General features: G+C 50.2%; 3 protein-coding genes across 3 annotated transcripts; all 3 read right to left on the bottom strand.

Annotated features, from left to right (window-relative positions):
• Window positions 1–5105: 5105 nt before the first annotated feature.
• LOC114942332 (uncharacterized) lies at window positions 5106–6912 on the bottom strand. The gene is made up of 3 exons (XM_085483335.1): window positions 6856–6912; window positions 5963–6317; window positions 5106–5719 (listed from the first exon to the last, which is right to left on the bottom strand). The coding sequence occupies exons 1-3, from the start codon at window positions 6910–6912 to the stop codon at window positions 5106–5108; spliced, it is 1026 nt and encodes a 341-aa protein (XP_085339461.1).
• Window positions 6913–6958: 46 nt separating this feature from the next.
• On the bottom strand, window positions 6959–7903 carry LOC146723025 (uncharacterized). Its single transcript, XM_085483334.1, has one exon. It carries the CDS (start codon window positions 7901–7903, stop codon window positions 6959–6961), a length of 945 nt encoding a protein of 314 aa, XP_085339460.1.
• On the bottom strand, window positions 7903–9990 carry LOC114937010 (uncharacterized). The gene has a single exon (XM_085483333.1). It carries the CDS (start codon window positions 9988–9990, stop codon window positions 7903–7905), a length of 2088 nt encoding a protein of 695 aa, XP_085339459.1.
• Between the last annotated feature and the right edge of the window lie 5599 nt (window positions 9991–15589).

Here is a 15589-nt window from a genome sequence, read left to right as displayed (position 1 = left end):
ACGTTTAAAAAATACTTAACAAAATTAGAATGTAAAATTATAGAAAAACTATATAAATGATTATAAATTAATTATTAGTTTATATTTATAAAAATCAGAAATTATCATGATTAAGTTATATACATATACATATATATCTCTGTTTCTCCATTTCGCTTTCTCTTTCCCCCCCCTCTCTCATTCCATCTCTCTTTCTCTCTTTCTCTTTTATGTACACGCCGGATTGTGATAGATTTCATAATAAATTAAGCAGTGTTAATGATAAACAACATGGTAAAGTTTAAATTAATCTGTAGGCAAGTTGCAAATGACAAATATTTTTCGGTGCGGTATATGTCGCGGCGCATTAGAGGCGAGCGAGGAGAGACGCGTCATATGATACCGCGCCGAAAAATATTATCACATTGATTTTTTGGCGATAGGAAAATGACGCAAAAATGATATATATATCTCTTATGTACATATAAAATCTGGTAATACTTTATTTTTAATTATTTATAAAATTACATTAATATTGGACAGTGTATTTATACATATAACTTTCTGGAGAAATAAATTTGTATCGCTATGATATTTGTAATAATTATATATATATATATAAAATATATTTAAAGATTTACATTATTAATTATTACAAATATAATTATCTTAGTGATACAAATTCATTTTTCTAGGAAGTCATATACACAGTTATGGACATATTTAAATACACAGTCCAATTTAATCGTAAGATTGATTAATTGACTAAAGAAGTATTATAAGATTTTTATCTTTTGATACAGATCGATATATTCATATGATACATATAATATAATTTACTGCATAAATATAATACAATATACTGCATAAATATAATACAATATATACATAAATATAATATACTGTATTTAAGTATGACATGATAAAGCAGTGTCTTTCTGACACATTTATTGAATGTACAAATTTCTTAATTAATATTCTAACGCGTCATTGTGTTTTTTTAAAATACGAAACAAAAAAGTATTTGTTTAATGTCGTCAAAATAAGAGTCAATTTAAACCAGTTTAAGTCATTTAGTTATTTTTAATAAAAAAATCAATCATATTTTATCATATTTTATCATATGTCGTATATTTTAGTTTCTTATTTGACATATTTTTTTATTGTCGTCAAAATCGCCAAAAAATAAATATAGTGTCGTCAAAGTATACAATGTCATCAAATTAGTCAATCTTCTGTTTCGGGTTAGTTTGACGACGTCGCCAAAGTATACGATTTATTGATAAAATTGTGACGACCGTCGTCAAAATAGCCAGAAGTCGTCAAAGTGTCCAATCTGTACCGAAAATCGTCGTCAAAATATACGATTGACATATATATATGTATATATGTAATTATATGTATATATCTTATGTAAATACGATATTGAGAAAAAATCTATATTAAATATTATATAATTTGTGCACAACGGATAGCGGGAAAGGAAGGTCGGAAGCGAGACGATAGAGAAGTACTGCACTCGACACACGCGTAACGTGAACAAAAATTATATTTAAACTAAGAACAACGAAAAATTACAATTGTTTAAACCGCACAAAAATAGCCAGAGAATTAAATGAAAAGAATAAACCACAAGAGTTAGCCGAGACGATAATTATTAACTGAATGTTCCGCAAGCAACGGTAATTAGACGAGAAAAACGAAAAAGACAAGCGATCTTTTTCGTAAAGTATAAGCACACTCTTGACGCGACAAGCAATCGGAAAAGAGCACCGCGATCACGAGAGAGGAGGTTTATATAGGCCCGTATTTCTAGAATAGTCTAGAAAGATTTTCTTAATTTTATCGTTCGGCTGAGGACAAAAGAGCGTTTAGTGTAATTGTTTACTTTCAAGAAAATAGTCGTTTTGTTATTATCGGGAACTAAATTGTATCTCCTCTCGCGCGACCGCGGTGTTTACTATTATATGAGATTTGACGAAAGCCTTTTCTTTTTGCAGGCGCGGGGTATACGTATATCTGTGCGGCCGAACGCTATTTGAAAATAATATTAATATAAAATTAAGTATAATGCATGTTGCATGTGAATGAAAGGCCTACATGAATTTTAATTAATAATGTTTTTAAGACTTTTCAGCTTTTTTGACGTTCGATTCTCGAACATTCCGCCCGCCTTGCAGTATACTGCAATCGAATTAGAAGCTAGAGCGTGGGGGCGCGAGCTTGTTCACGCGTTCGCGCGTGAAGCACACGTGGAGCGCACGTGCTCCTTTTTTTTTTTTTTTTTTTTTTTTTGACTCTGGGGAAACCTCATGGTACCATCCGCCTCCGGGTAGAGGCGGGGGTTATGTGGGACTCCCTGCCCCGCCTGGCCGGTCCGCCGTAGCGGGCCGGAGAGTCGGGATCGGCGAGCCGGAGAGCCGGGACAGGACCTACCGCACTAAAACCCCAGAGGATGTCCTTCACGGGCGTTATACAGGGGACGGCCAGGATGCTGGTATCCCATGCCGACTGGCCGCCCGCCCGCCTTATCCCTCCTTGGGAGGATGCCGCGGAAGGCGACACCCTCCCCCCGTCATTGTACGGGTTCCTCGCGGTTGCGGCGCAGGGCGACATCGACCCCACGCCGCGCCCTCTCAAAGAGTTTGAGGGGCGGAGCCATGGCTCGAGAACTCCCGCTCGAGCCATCGCCCCTCACCCCCCCCCCCAGTGTCGCAACCCCCGGACCACCAAGAGGGTGGTCCAGTTTGGCGGTTCACTGAAAGGGCCCTCATCAGGAGGCTTCTCTCAGAAGGAGAGAAGTCCCCCTTCCGTGGACGGTTTTGCCCTCCCACCGGTGCTCTATGGCTCCCGGTGAGAGGGCCCCACACGTCACGTCCCGTCCTTGAGAGGGGCCCAGGCGCCCCGGACGGGAGGGCAATGCCCGCCCGCCAGGGACACGTGGCCCCCCCTCATTCTTGACCCCCCCGGTTGCGACCTCCCTCCGCCCCATTAGGGGTCAGAGTTCACCCGCAACCGGTGCGGCCTCTTCTTCCCGGAGGGTGTGGGGGGGGAGGGGAGCGCCTAGGCGCTCCCATGTCCCCCCGGACACCCTCATCCGGCGTCGACTGTCGACGCCGGCACGTGGCGGGCCCCCCGACCCCCAACGCCGCAGACGGCCGCACCCGTGGGCACGACCGCCAGCGACGGAGGGGAGCGGGACGGCACGCCCCCTCCTTTCGACCCCGCCGGAGGTGCCGTCAGGCACCCCGGACCCCCGAGTCGGTGCCTGGCCGGCCGTCGGAAGTCCACGCAAAGCGGACACCTAAGGCCGGACAGGCACCCCACCGCCTTGTGGCCAGATGAGCCTCAGCGGTAGCAGCGGCTACCCCTGTTCACCGTCGAGGTGCACCGGCGCCATGTGTGCCCAACACACAGGCACCGGTAGCACCTCGGCGCCCCCATGACGTTGGCGACAGTCGCCTCGCCGCCAACTTTGCCCCCTCCCCTTTTACTGCCTCCTAAGGCAGTCTCCCCCTCCCACCGGCTCCTTCTCCTTTCTCCCCCTCCCCTCTTTCTCCCTAACACTTTTGCCCATGTCCCCTTTGTCCCCGTCTTCCCCTTGTCCGTCATCGTCTCGTCCGTCCCCGTCCCCGTCTCTGTCTCCGTGTCCGTTCCCGTGCCGACCTCCATCCGGCACTCCCCCCCGAGAACCCCCCGGGCCGTCCGGGCCTTTCTCCTCTTCCGACCGGCCTCCATCCTAGCGAGGCGCCTCTCAATCAACTCCAGCCGATCCGAGCCGGCAGCCAGTCTCGAGGACATGTCCTCGAGCCTGGTCGCCAGCTCCCCCGGCAAAGGAGTCTCCTCGACAGACGCCTCGCTCACCTCCTCTGTCTGGGTTCCCTGGTCTTGGAGCTCCCTTCCGCAACCAGGGACCATTGCAGCGCACCTTGCCGCCTCCTCCCCGTACCGCACGCACTTGCGACGCGTGAACTCGGAGGCGATCCACGCGAGCTCCTGCGCCCAGAACATTGCGGACTTGGCGTAGGCATTCGCCCATTCCATCGCCGAGTCCGTGTCCTCCTTCTGCAGGTCCTTACGGACAGACCCGATAAAGTCCTCCGTCTTTTCCTGCAGGCCCTCCCATCCCTGGACGGCCCTATGAAACAGCTCCGCAGTGGACATATTGGCGCCCGCCTCATTCCACCACGGAGCCACCTCCTCCGCATAGTCGAGGCCCGGCAGCATAGGCGCCGGACTCTCGACCTCAGGAACCTGCGACTCCGTCTCCATCGGAGTCGCAGGCCCCCCTCCTCCTACTCCACGCCCGTCGTGTGATGACGACGGGGTGGGGGCCGGGACTATACCCTCCTCCCCGCCGGGTCCTGACATATCCGAGGCTGCCTGAACCTGTACGTCCTTTTTCCTCGGTTTCCTTCCCATAATATGTTTTGTTTTCGGGGTGAACTCCCCTAGGGCGGTGGGCCTAGGCCCTTTTGGCAGCCGCCCACTGCCATGAGGTGTACCTCCACCGGAGGTACCGACCACTCTTAGCACCCTTCGCAAGGCTAATCCCTTGCGAAGGGTGAGCCCCCCCACCACGGCAAGGTGGTGGTCGACGGGGGGGAGCGCACGTGCTCCGCCGGATTTAGGTAAAGGAATGCTGAATCGATCAGCTGTTTATTCTCGAGTGTAATGGTTAGTAGCGTGTAGGCTAAAGCGTGGCGCAGACCGTGATAATTTCGATCTTCGAGAAAATATGGCGTATAGTGATAGTGTATGTGTCGTGATTGTGATAAGAATAGTGGAGCGATGAGAGGGGTATAGGGATGAGAAGAGAGGAGCAACGAGTAGAGTGAGGTGATGATTGACGTGCAAGTGAATGTGAAGCTGGATCAACGAAGAGTTTCAAGACAAAAATTATGCGAAGCGTGCCCTTAAATTACGGTGAAGCTTCGGAGCCGTCGGTCAGAAATACTAATTTATTCACGGGTTGCGTTAAATTGGTGCTCGCGGTGCGGACGTCGACTACGCGAACGTTACCGTCGGAACCGGGGTGCAGTCGCGTTATGCGCGCAAGCGGCCACCGTGTGGGTAGAGTGATCTCGTTCCGTACTAGGCAGAGTCGACCGACGCGAGCCTCCTGATTAATTCGGGACCATTTCGGTCGATGGGCCAGCGTGTTTAAATATTCGTTGACCCACCGAGACCAGAAATGGTCCTTTATTTGTTGCAGGAGCTGCCACCGGGAGAGACGCGCCGACGGCTCTTGTTCGAGCGACGGCTCGGGGATCGTCGCGAGAGCGGAGCCGACCAGGAAAGTGACCGGGTGTCAGCGCTGCTAAATCCTCCGGGTCGTCAGACAATGGCTGCAGCGGTCGGGAATTGAGGCAGGCCTCAATCTGGGCGAGTAGGGTCGCCATCTCTTCATAGGTGAGGGTTGCTTCACCTATGACTCGCCGAAGATGATGCTTCATGGCCTTCACGGCGGCTTCCCACAAGCCGCCGAAGTTAGGTGCCGCCGGCGGGTTAAAATGCCACCGGATTTTTTCTTGGGCGGCACAGGATGCTATGCGGCGTCCGTCGGCACTGGCGGTGGAGAACAGTTGCTTTAGCTGCTTGTCGGCTCCCCCGAAGGTGGTGCTGCAGTCGCTATACAACGAGTGGCATACTCCTCTCCTGGCGATGAACCGGCGTAAGGCGGCAAGGAAGGCGTCGGCGGTGTAGTCAGAGGCGGCGTCGAGGTGGACTGCCATGGAGGCTAAACAAACAAACACAACGATAAACCCTTTGGTCGTCTTGTGTCCACGGCCCCGTGTTGTTCGCATCCAAACCGGTCCGGCGTAGTCTACGCCGGTATGCAGGAACGGCCGGCCTGGCGTGACTCTTGGAGCGGGAAAGATTTCCCATCAGTGGCTGAGGAGTGGCGGCCCGCCACCTTGTGCACCTTACGCAGCGGCTGATGCGGCTCTTCACCAGCGAGCGACCGCGAGGAACCCAATACTCCTGGCGAAGAGAACACAAAGACAGCTGGGTACCGCCGTGCAAGCGTTCGCTTGTGGTGATCGTCTATGATGAGGCAAGTGTAGTTCGATTTGCTTGGTAGTATGTTTCAGGCGCCCGCCGACGCGTAGGAGCCCCTTGCTGTCCAGAAATGGACTTAGCTTTAGCAGGGAGCTTCGCGACGGCAGGGGTTGCTCCCTTTGTAGATGCCTAATTTCCTCTTTGTATGCTGCAGCCTGGACTGTCTTCAACCAGGAGATCCGGGCTTCCTCGATTTCGTCGGCGCTGATCAAGCCGAGCTGGCCGTGCTCGTGGTAGGGGCTGACGATGGATCCGCAACCAGCGACGGCACCACGCTGTGATCCGGAGCAATCGTTGTAGCGAGGAGTATCGCAGCAGCATCTCAGGTTCGGTCCTCAGTTCGGCGATGGTGGAGACGTGGGTGCGGACTCGCCTCTCTGGGAGGTCATCCTCTGGAAGCTCCTCGCTGTTGGTCGTCCAAGGGTGGCTCCCGGCTGACAGCCACGACGGACCTTGCCACCAGAGTGAGTGATTCTCCAGCTCGCTGGGGTAGAGTCCTCGGGAGGCGCAGTCCGCGGGATTATCTCGGCCGGGGACGTGATGCCAGTGGGCGCCTAGGAGTTAGCGTCTGGATCTCGCTCACTCGGTTAGCCACGTAAGTGACCCACGACGAGGGGTGACCCCGAATCCAACCGAGCGTCACAGTGGAGTCTGACCACAGGTGTAGAGGTGCCTTCTCTGCTCCAATAAGAGGGACGACATGAGCGACCAGTCGAGCGAGAAGACAGGCGGCCGATAACTCTAAACGAGGTAAGGATACCTGCTTCAATGGAGCCACCTTGGTCTTCGCAGCCAACAGCGTCACTCTGCTACTTCCGTTGGTGTTGGTTCGCAGGTAGAGGACGGCGGCGTAGGCGCGTTCGGAGGCATCGGCAAACCCGTGAATTTCCTGATGGGAGTCCGCTATACTGCCTAACTATCGAGGCACACTCAGGTTTTCCACTGCAGCTAGCTCGTCCTGGAAACGCAGCCATTTCCTCGCTTCCTCGGTTGGCAGAGACACGTCCCAGTCAAGGCCCAGTAGCCAGATCGTTTGGATGTTGATCTTGGCCAGCACAGTAGTTGGAGACAGCCAGCCGAGTGGATCAAACAACTTCGCCGTCAAGGAGAGGACCGATCTTTTGGTGACCGCCGAGAGGGTGATCTGATGAGTGGCGAAGGCGAAGCGATCGTTGCACGGTTGCCATCGAAGTCCGAGAGTGGAGTGACTCTCTCCGGGCAGCCACCATCTGGCCTCTTGTCGAAGACGGTCGTCGGGCTCCACTGTGTTCAGCAATAGCGAGTCGTTTGCCGACCACTTTTTCAGTGAAAAGCCGCCCGCCTTGCAGATGTCAATCAGCTGTTGCAGCATGACTTCGGCTTCCTCCATGGTCTCCGCACCGGCCAGGATGTCGTCCATGTAGACGTCGCTCAGCAGGATGAGGGCTCCTTTTCGGTAGCGATGTCCTTCGTCCTCGGCCAGTTGGCGTAAAGTGCGGATCGCCAAATAAGGAGCACAGGATAAACCGTAAGTAACGGTACCTAGCCAGTACTCCTTGATTTCGTCGTTGGCGTTCTCTCTCCACAATATCCTTTGCAGGTTTTGGTCGTCAGGGTGCACCAGTATCTGCCTATACATCTTTTCGATGTCCGTCGCGAAGACGTAACGATGACGTCGCCAGCGCAGCAGGATATCGGCTAGCGAAGGAAGCAGATTTGGCCCAGTTGAGAGGTAGTTATTGAGGGAGTCTCCGTTTGGCAAGGAGCTCGAGCCGTTGAAGACTACGCTCAATTTTGTGGAGGTGCTGTCTGGACGCAACACACCATGATGCGGCAGGTAGCAGGCACCTCGATGCGATTCAGCAGGTTCTGGCGCAGGCATCATATGGTTAAGGTCCTTGTAATTTTGCATAAAATCGACATACATGCTTTGGAAGTCGCTCTCTTTCTTGAATCTTTTTTCCATATGATGCAGAGCACGACTTGCGGCGCGTCGAGTCCCCGACAGGTCAGGGATAGGCTCGATTGTTGACAGCCGCACGATGTACCGGCCATCTGGAGAGCGAGTATTATGTCGCCGGTAGTGTTCTTCGCACTCCAGTTCGGCCTTGGTGAGGATCGGAGATGGCCGGCGAACTTCCTCCTGCTCCCAGAACCGCCGCACCAAGCAGGTGATGTCCTCCTCGATTTGACAGTGGTGAGTGGAAACACGTTGGCCGTCGAGTTAACGGTACCCGAAAGGATCCAGCCCAACGAGGTTTGTTGCGCTACAGGCTCCTGAGAACCTCCCTTTTGTAGGCCCTGGCGAATGATGGTCCCATATACGTCGGCTCCCAACAGGATGTCGACGGGATCCGAGGAGCTGAATTCCGGGTCGGCGAGCTCCAGGTCCTTCAGATGGGTCCAAGCGCTCATACGGCTGTGGCATCCTCCGGAGAACAAGGTAAGTTTCGGCAGCACTAACGCGTCGACGAGGGTGGACGATTCACCGCGGCACGACTGTAGGGTAAGTCTCACCTTCCCTTTTGATACTTCGGTCCTTCTTTCTCCGACTCCATAGACACTCACGGCGGCTGCTATTCGAGGGAGTCGTAGTCGCTGCGCTAGTCGTTCCAAGATGATGGATGATTCGGATCCCTGGTCGATTAGGGCGCGAGCGGACTGCCAAGATCCGTGGCAGTCGAGGACGTGGACCCTGGTTGTGGCGAGCAGCACCGTAGCGGAGGAAGAATGTGTACCTTGGGCCACATGTGAAGTCGTAGAGGGCTCGGCTTCCCGGAAGGCGTCGTGAAGCGAGGAGTGATGTTGACTGCCACACGCTGTACACGTCTTCTTCGAAGCGCACTTCGAAAACTGATGGCGTCTAAGGCAGTTTGAGCAGAGTTTGTGTTCACTGACGAGCTGTTTGCGAACCATCGCCGTCTTGCCCTTGTAGTCGCCGCAGAACATCACAAAGTGGTCCCCCTGACAGATGGAGCACCGGCCCCTGGGCTTCTCTTTCGGGTCTTGCCTTTTTACGTAGTGGCTCCGAGTTGACTTCGAAGGGCTGTGGCTGCCGCTTTCGTTCCTGGCCGGATACAGCGCCTCCAAAGTATGAAGTCGGCGTTCTATGAAGGCCTCCAGCTCGGAGTAGGAAGGCGGATTCGTCGTGTGACTGATGTCACTCTCCCATTCTCGCCTGGAGAGATTGTCGAGTAGCTCGACGACTAGGTGGACGAAGAGGTCTTCCGTGCGGTTTATTGGTCGATCGATGCTCTTTAGTGAGCTGACCGTAGTTTTGACCCCGTGGAAAAGTCGCCTCAATTCAGCGGCGGATTCGCTCTTCATCTTGGTCAACATCAAAAAATTGTTGAGATAATTACGCGTCAGTAATCTTTTATTTTCATAATAGTCACTCAGCGTCTTCCAGGCAATGTCGTAGTTATCGTCCGTGGTGCTGAGGTTCCGAATGAGCAGATCAGCGTCACCCTTTACGCAAAGCTTTAAATAATGCAGCTTCTCCACAGGTTTTGCTGCCTGGTTCCTACCGATGATTGATTGGAAAAGATCTCGGAACGAAGGCCAGTCCTCGTATTTTCCGGCGAAGGTCGGCGGCTGGATTTTCGGCAGCGCTGTCCAAGGAGCGGAAGCCGTTGTTGCGATCGAGGTAGAGCTGGCTGCCTGCAGTTGAATCTGGAGAGCACTCTTCAAGTCGAGCATGAGGCCCTTGTTCAGCAGGTAAGCCTCTTCGCCCAACAAAGGGATGTCTTGTTTTGCGTAGACATCGTGGCGTAATTCGTCCACGCGATCGGCTAACATATCGTTAATTCCGTCGAATTTCTCCCACAGCTTCTCGAGATTTAGAAGCCGGGCCTCCACCGCCCCGAGGGTGATATTGGCCTCGCCGAGCTTCCTAAGGTTCTCGTACGCGCAAGAGATCTTGCCGTATAATACTGTGGCGGTGGCAATGATTGCCTTAGTGTCGGCCATCTCTTACTCTGTCTCTTTTTCTTCAGAAGCACTGGTCACCGACACTGATGCACTATCGCTTCCGTGGCACCGGATTCACAGGAGGTTCCGGAGGATCCGGCTCGAAGGACCAAAAAATGTGCACAACGGATAGCGGGAAAGGAAGGTCGGAAGCGAGACGATAGAGAAGTACTGCACTCGACACACGTGTAACGTGAACAAAAATTATATTTAAACTAAGAACAACGAAAAATTACAATTGTTTAAACCGCACAAAAATAGCCAGAGAATTAAATGAAAAGAATAAACCACAAGAAATAGCCGAGTCGATAATTATTAACTGAATGTTCCGCAAGCAACGGTAATTAGACGAGAAAAACGAAAAAGACAAGCGATCTTTTTCGTAAAGTATTATATAAGCACACTCTTGACGCGACAAGCAATCGGAAAAGAGCACCGCGATCACGAGAGAGGAGGTTTATATAGGCCCGTATTTCTAGAATAGTCTAGAAAGATTTTCTTAATTTTATCGTTCGGCTGAGGACGAAAGAGCGTTTAGTGTAATTGTTTACTTTCAGGAAAATAGTCGTTTTGTTATTATCGGGAACTAAATTGTATCTCCTCTCGCGCGGCCGCGGTGTTTACTATTATATGAGATTTGACGAAAGAGCTTTCTTTTCGCAGGCGCGGGGTATACGTATATCTGTGCGGCCGAGCGCTATTTGAAAATAATATTAATATAAAATTAAGTATGATGCATGTTGCATGTGAATGAAAGGCCTGCATGAATTTTAATTAATAATGTTTTTAAGACTTTTCAGCTTTTTTGACGTTTGATTTTCGAACATAATTAGTTATAGTATATTAAGTATTATTAAGTGTGTTGCATGTTAAGCTTTGTTAACCAAATGAGAATGAAAAGAGTTTTGTAATTATTTTGACTTCAGACTAACAATAAGAATATAAGATATATAGTTGCCCAATGGAGTGGATAGTAGTACATTTCATAGAAGAAAATTTAGTCGAAGCTGTACCAGTCGCATGGGTGCATGATGATATGTGTTATTGGCCACCATGCACTGGCAAAAAATTAATTCATTCTGTCGCAGTATGTGAAAAACCAGTATTCGGTGTATGGCCATTATTTAAAATTCGAAAAGTGGGAAGTGGACGTACCTACCCAGTGAACCAAGTAATATAGCAGCAATGTAATGGCAATGTAACCAAATATAACAGGTTATATTACCAAAATGTTACATGTAATTTACATGTAAGTTACTTTTTCCGACTCAGCAATATAACATGTTATATAACGTGTTATCTAACCATTACATAACAATTAATGTAACTGTAATATAACAAATATGATAGTTGTTATATTAATGCAATATAATAGTAGCTATATTTGTAATGTTACAGTTATATTGAGGTAATGAGCCTGTTACGAAAGTTGAATAAAAATAGATAGATTCAAAATTCTTATTTATTCTGTGACGTGGTCTTTTTGAGCCCATCACAAGGGCGGACACGCCCGGCCGGGAAGCGTCTGAGAGCGCTGTACAATTTTGTGTTTCGTGCGGGTGAGCAGCGACCTTTTCGCTAGCTCGCCCGTACTCTGTATCGGGATCGAGGTGGTAGGCCAGGAGAACGGCCATTGTTTTAGAGAGAAGAGGACCTGGGCAGACGACGGAGGAACGACCTCGAAAGGGGAGGAGCGGAGACTGAGCGACCGGCCCGGTGAGTATTAAGAACAATAAAATATACGCGGTACCGAGGAAATAAGGAAGGGATACTGCAAATAAACTCGTTACAGCCTCGATGGGAAGAACAGGAGCGGTCCAAAACAGGGAGGAAAAGGCGCCTACATCCCTCGACAAGGATGATTCCCCTGAGGGGCCCGCCACCACACATCGAGAGAAACACGGAGATCTAACGGGACTGATCACCCCGAGACGACTTCCCTCAGCAAATAAAGGTCGTTCGGAACATCATCATACGGCCATACGAGGTGTGGACGGGACCGCCGAGAATGGACCTGCTGAATCGTCGATCCCGAGGGCTGAGGTTTGAATTTGGCGGCGGAAGTCCGACTAGCCGCGACAGACGGAAATCGATACAAGGATCGATTCCGGGTCTGGCGCGGGGCGCAACACTGCCGCGAAAACCTGGCAACCGGGCCGGGGTGGCGCGCATTGTCTTCCCCCTCCCCACCAGCGTACCTTCCGAGGTCCCGCCGGCCCGAAAGGAAATCACTGTTCGGCAAGCCGGTGTCCTGCGAACACGTGGAAGGACGACGACCCACAGCGACCACCTGCGACGGCGAATTATTGTAAGGCCACCTCCTCGATCGTCCGGTAAGCGCGGATTCGGCAGAGACCCGTGAGTTATTAGAGATGTGTAACGATACCGAGCAATTATGCTATAAATAATTTAGTACCGAGAATTAGTTGAGAGACTCACGGGACTCGCGTCGATTTCCGCGTCATTAAGTTGTTGCGTAAATCTTTGCCTTCTTCGCCTCTCCGAGGGGCACCGAAACGAGTCGACAGTCACATCGTAGTATATTGTAATTGTAGCATTGTATCGAGTCATTGATTAACAATCCTTGAGAATAAGTTACGCTGGATTAGAGTATGATCTATTCGATTCCGAGCCGGATATAAAGGGAGGAGAGTAATAATAACTAGAGATTTCGATAAAACACAGCGATCTCCCTACGGCTCGATAATAATATTATAGTTACTTTTATTCACTCCATCTATATACTACTAACTGAAAATATATTCTTATTTTATCTTATTTCTGAGTACAATTAATATCGAGATTTCCTCTCTCTCTCCGAGACGGCGATTCCGAATCTCCTTACGGAAAGAACCACGACACTCTACCCTCTGTTGATACCGAGCTACCGAGGCCGAGCCGTCGTGTCCGCTGATTATTTGCCGAGATATTGTTGAGTGGTGCGGCCTGACCGCACCTGGCGCCCAAAAAGATACGATACCGAGCAATCAGTGATACCGAGAAGGTATTGAGAGAACGGAGAGCGGTACGACGAGGTTGCGCAGCGGTCTCTCTTGCACTCTCTCTCTCGTTTGACGAGAGAGGGCGGAGAGACGGTCGCAAATTTTGGCGCCCAACGTGGGGCCCTCTCGAAAGAGAGGACAATTAATAAAGGTGAATACGTGTCGTTTCGAGTAACGGAGAGACAGTAGGGTGAGCAAAATACTTCTCTTTTTTTTTCTCTTTCCTTTTTCTTTGTTTATCGGGCGCTGACTTGAGTCTCGCCCGAGCCGGAGATCTCCGCCGGGGACTCTCCGAGTATTATCTGATTTAATACAGTCGATGACTTTTGTTTATTGCATGCATTTGCATTACTTTGTCCCTAATTATTATTGTTCCCGCGTTATTGAGATTGTTCCCATTGTGCTTGTCTCGATATCTCGAGACTTCCCGTCACAACGGGGGGGACCCGAATTTGAGGTGCCATCGCGTTGAGTGCACGTGTACGGAGGAGCGCTACGCATATAACAGAGAGCGACCACCGACACGTTTCTTTGTCGCGCGCGGCATCGTAAACCCGACCGCGCGGTATCGTATTACAAAGGTAGCGCGCTCATACGCCTTTTATGTCTTTCTTTGATATATCGAGTGAATTATAGGCACCTGATTGATACCAAGTTTTTCGTCTAACACAAAGTCAGCAAATGTTCTTGTCCCAATATAACGAATAAGGTTATTGTAGAGCGACGAATTTTTTTTTTCTCTCTCCTTTCTTTCTTTCGATCTCTTCGCGGAAATATTTACAACTCATCGAGTCGAATCAAAAAACGGGCAAACACGTATTGTTCTTGAAGAATTATCGCGTCCTCAAATATTATTGTCAAGATACCGAGAGCTAAGGACGAATATTGGTGAATAGGTGTTTACGCGAATCCCCGAAATTCCTTAGCGAGACTCGACTCAATAACAGGCTTCCGTGTATACAAAGGAACATTTTTTTTTCCTTTCACTTTCTCGCATACGTTACCTTTCGCGAACTTGTTATTTCCTTTCTGTTGATCGAATTCGGAATAAGAGTTGAATTTTTTTTTCTTCTCTCTCTTCTTCTCGTCCCTTCTTTATCTCCTCAAGAGATATTCACGCCTATAAGTGACTTTCCTATTGACTAGGAATTTATGGAGTATCGTTCGCGACATATTTTCGGGTTCTAGGGGGAGGGGTATCGTGACCAAGCGGCGTAATCGAGGATTGACGGTGCCTAATTTAGGCAACGCTCACAAAGATACCGAGAAAGAGTTAGTTGGCGAGACAGTTGAGGGAAGGAGCGTACGTTTAGTCAACCCGTTTACGGTCCGCGTACTATCTATTTTCCCCTTCGAGATCTCACTTCCCTAACATCGTCACTGACCATACATCGAAATGTCGACAAAAGAGCAATTTCGGTGGATTCGGAAGTTATCACAGGAGGAGGTGAGGTGTGCCCTCGCGGAGAGAAAGCTGTCCGCCAAAAGGATCCTCCCCACCCTTAGGGCTCGATTATTGAGATACGAGGCCGCGCAATTAATAGGGCGAGAGCATATGCCGACCCCTGAAATATCGTAAGCGTCAGACGAAGAATCGAATACCGAGGAAGGGGCTGTTGGGGGCGAATCCCTAGCGTGGCCCTCGAAGCCGCGAATCAGGGTACATCCCCCGGAGCCAACAGAAACGCACCCGGAGCGGCGGAGAAATCCCGAGCCGTATCGCCCTCGCGTAAGACCGAATTTCGCCGTGGACGCGTATAATGTAATGCGAAAATGGAATTTAAATTTTTCCGGGGCACGCGACGGGGAGGCGGAAGCTTTCCTCATTCGTATAGAGCAGGGTCGGCAATTAATTTCCCTTAGATGACGACGAAATATTTAAATGTCTGCCGTTCTTTTTATCGGGCACCGCGGCCCATTGGTTTCGTCTGAATCAACATCTTTGGCGTACTTGGGGGCAATTCGAGGCCGCGTGGCGGGCGCGCTTTGGATGCCCGAACTTCCAATTCACCTTGCGGGACGAGATAATACGACGCAAACAGGGGGAGGACGAACCCGTCGCCGATTATATAACGTGCATGCAGGCCTTGTTCGAACGATTAGACCCCCATGGCAGCTAAACGAACAACTAAATTACGCGCATAGGAACATGATACCGAGGTTGCGTATAGCTGTGAGGCGTAACGAAATTTACGATTTTCGGTCATTAGAAACCCTCGCCTCGCAGATCGAGGAATGTTACGATCTGGATAGACAGCCGACATCGACGCGGTCTATTTTTCCGGAACTCACGTATAAGGGAGCATCGCGATCGCCTAGACACCCGAAAACGGTCGCCGCGGCCGCAGTCCCCGCGACCGCGCCCAAGAAGAGGGGAAAAGCTACCGAGTGGAAGAGGCCTCCGGTGGCCGCCGTGAATAACGCGGGTACGGACCCGACACCCTCCTCATCCACCGCGAATAGCCGATTAGCCGACATGAAATGTTGGAATTGTGAACAAAAGGGCCACCGATCGCGAGAATGTACGCAGACGCGGAATCTACACTGTTATCGGTGCGGAAAGAAACAGCACACGACGCGAACGTGTCCAAATTGCG

The sequence above is a fragment of the Nylanderia fulva genome, unplaced genomic scaffold (assembly GCF_048542155.1).
Source record: "Nylanderia fulva isolate GAGA-0341 unplaced genomic scaffold, ASM4854215v1 Scaffold243, whole genome shotgun sequence".
Taxonomy (NCBI): Eukaryota; Metazoa; Arthropoda; class Insecta; order Hymenoptera; family Formicidae; genus Nylanderia; species Nylanderia fulva.
Note: the sequence above shows the minus strand (reverse complement) of the source record. Positions and strands in the feature narration are given on the sequence as shown.

Bases quoted from the DNA above. Each gene is read 5' to 3' on its own strand.
- LOC114942332 (XM_085483335.1), bottom strand. From the start codon at position 6,912: ATGCCTCCGAACGCGCCTACGCCGCCGTCCTCTACCTGCGAACCAACA. The intron at 6,318-6,855 runs GTAGCAGAGTGA...TCCGGATCACAG, and splicing joins GCGAACCAACACCAACGGAA to CGTGGTGCCGTCGCTGGTTG. The intron at 5,720-5,962 runs GTATTGGGTTCC...TTGTTTGTTTAG, and splicing joins TTGTGTTCTCTTCGCCAGGA to CCTCCATGGCAGTCCACCTC.
- LOC146723025 (XM_085483334.1), bottom strand. From the start codon at position 7,903: ATGCCTGCGCCAGAACCTGCTGAATCGCATCGAGGTGCCTGCTACCTG.
- LOC114937010 (XM_085483333.1), bottom strand. From the start codon at position 9,990: ATGGCCGACACTAAGGCAATCATTGCCACCGCCACAGTATTATACGGC.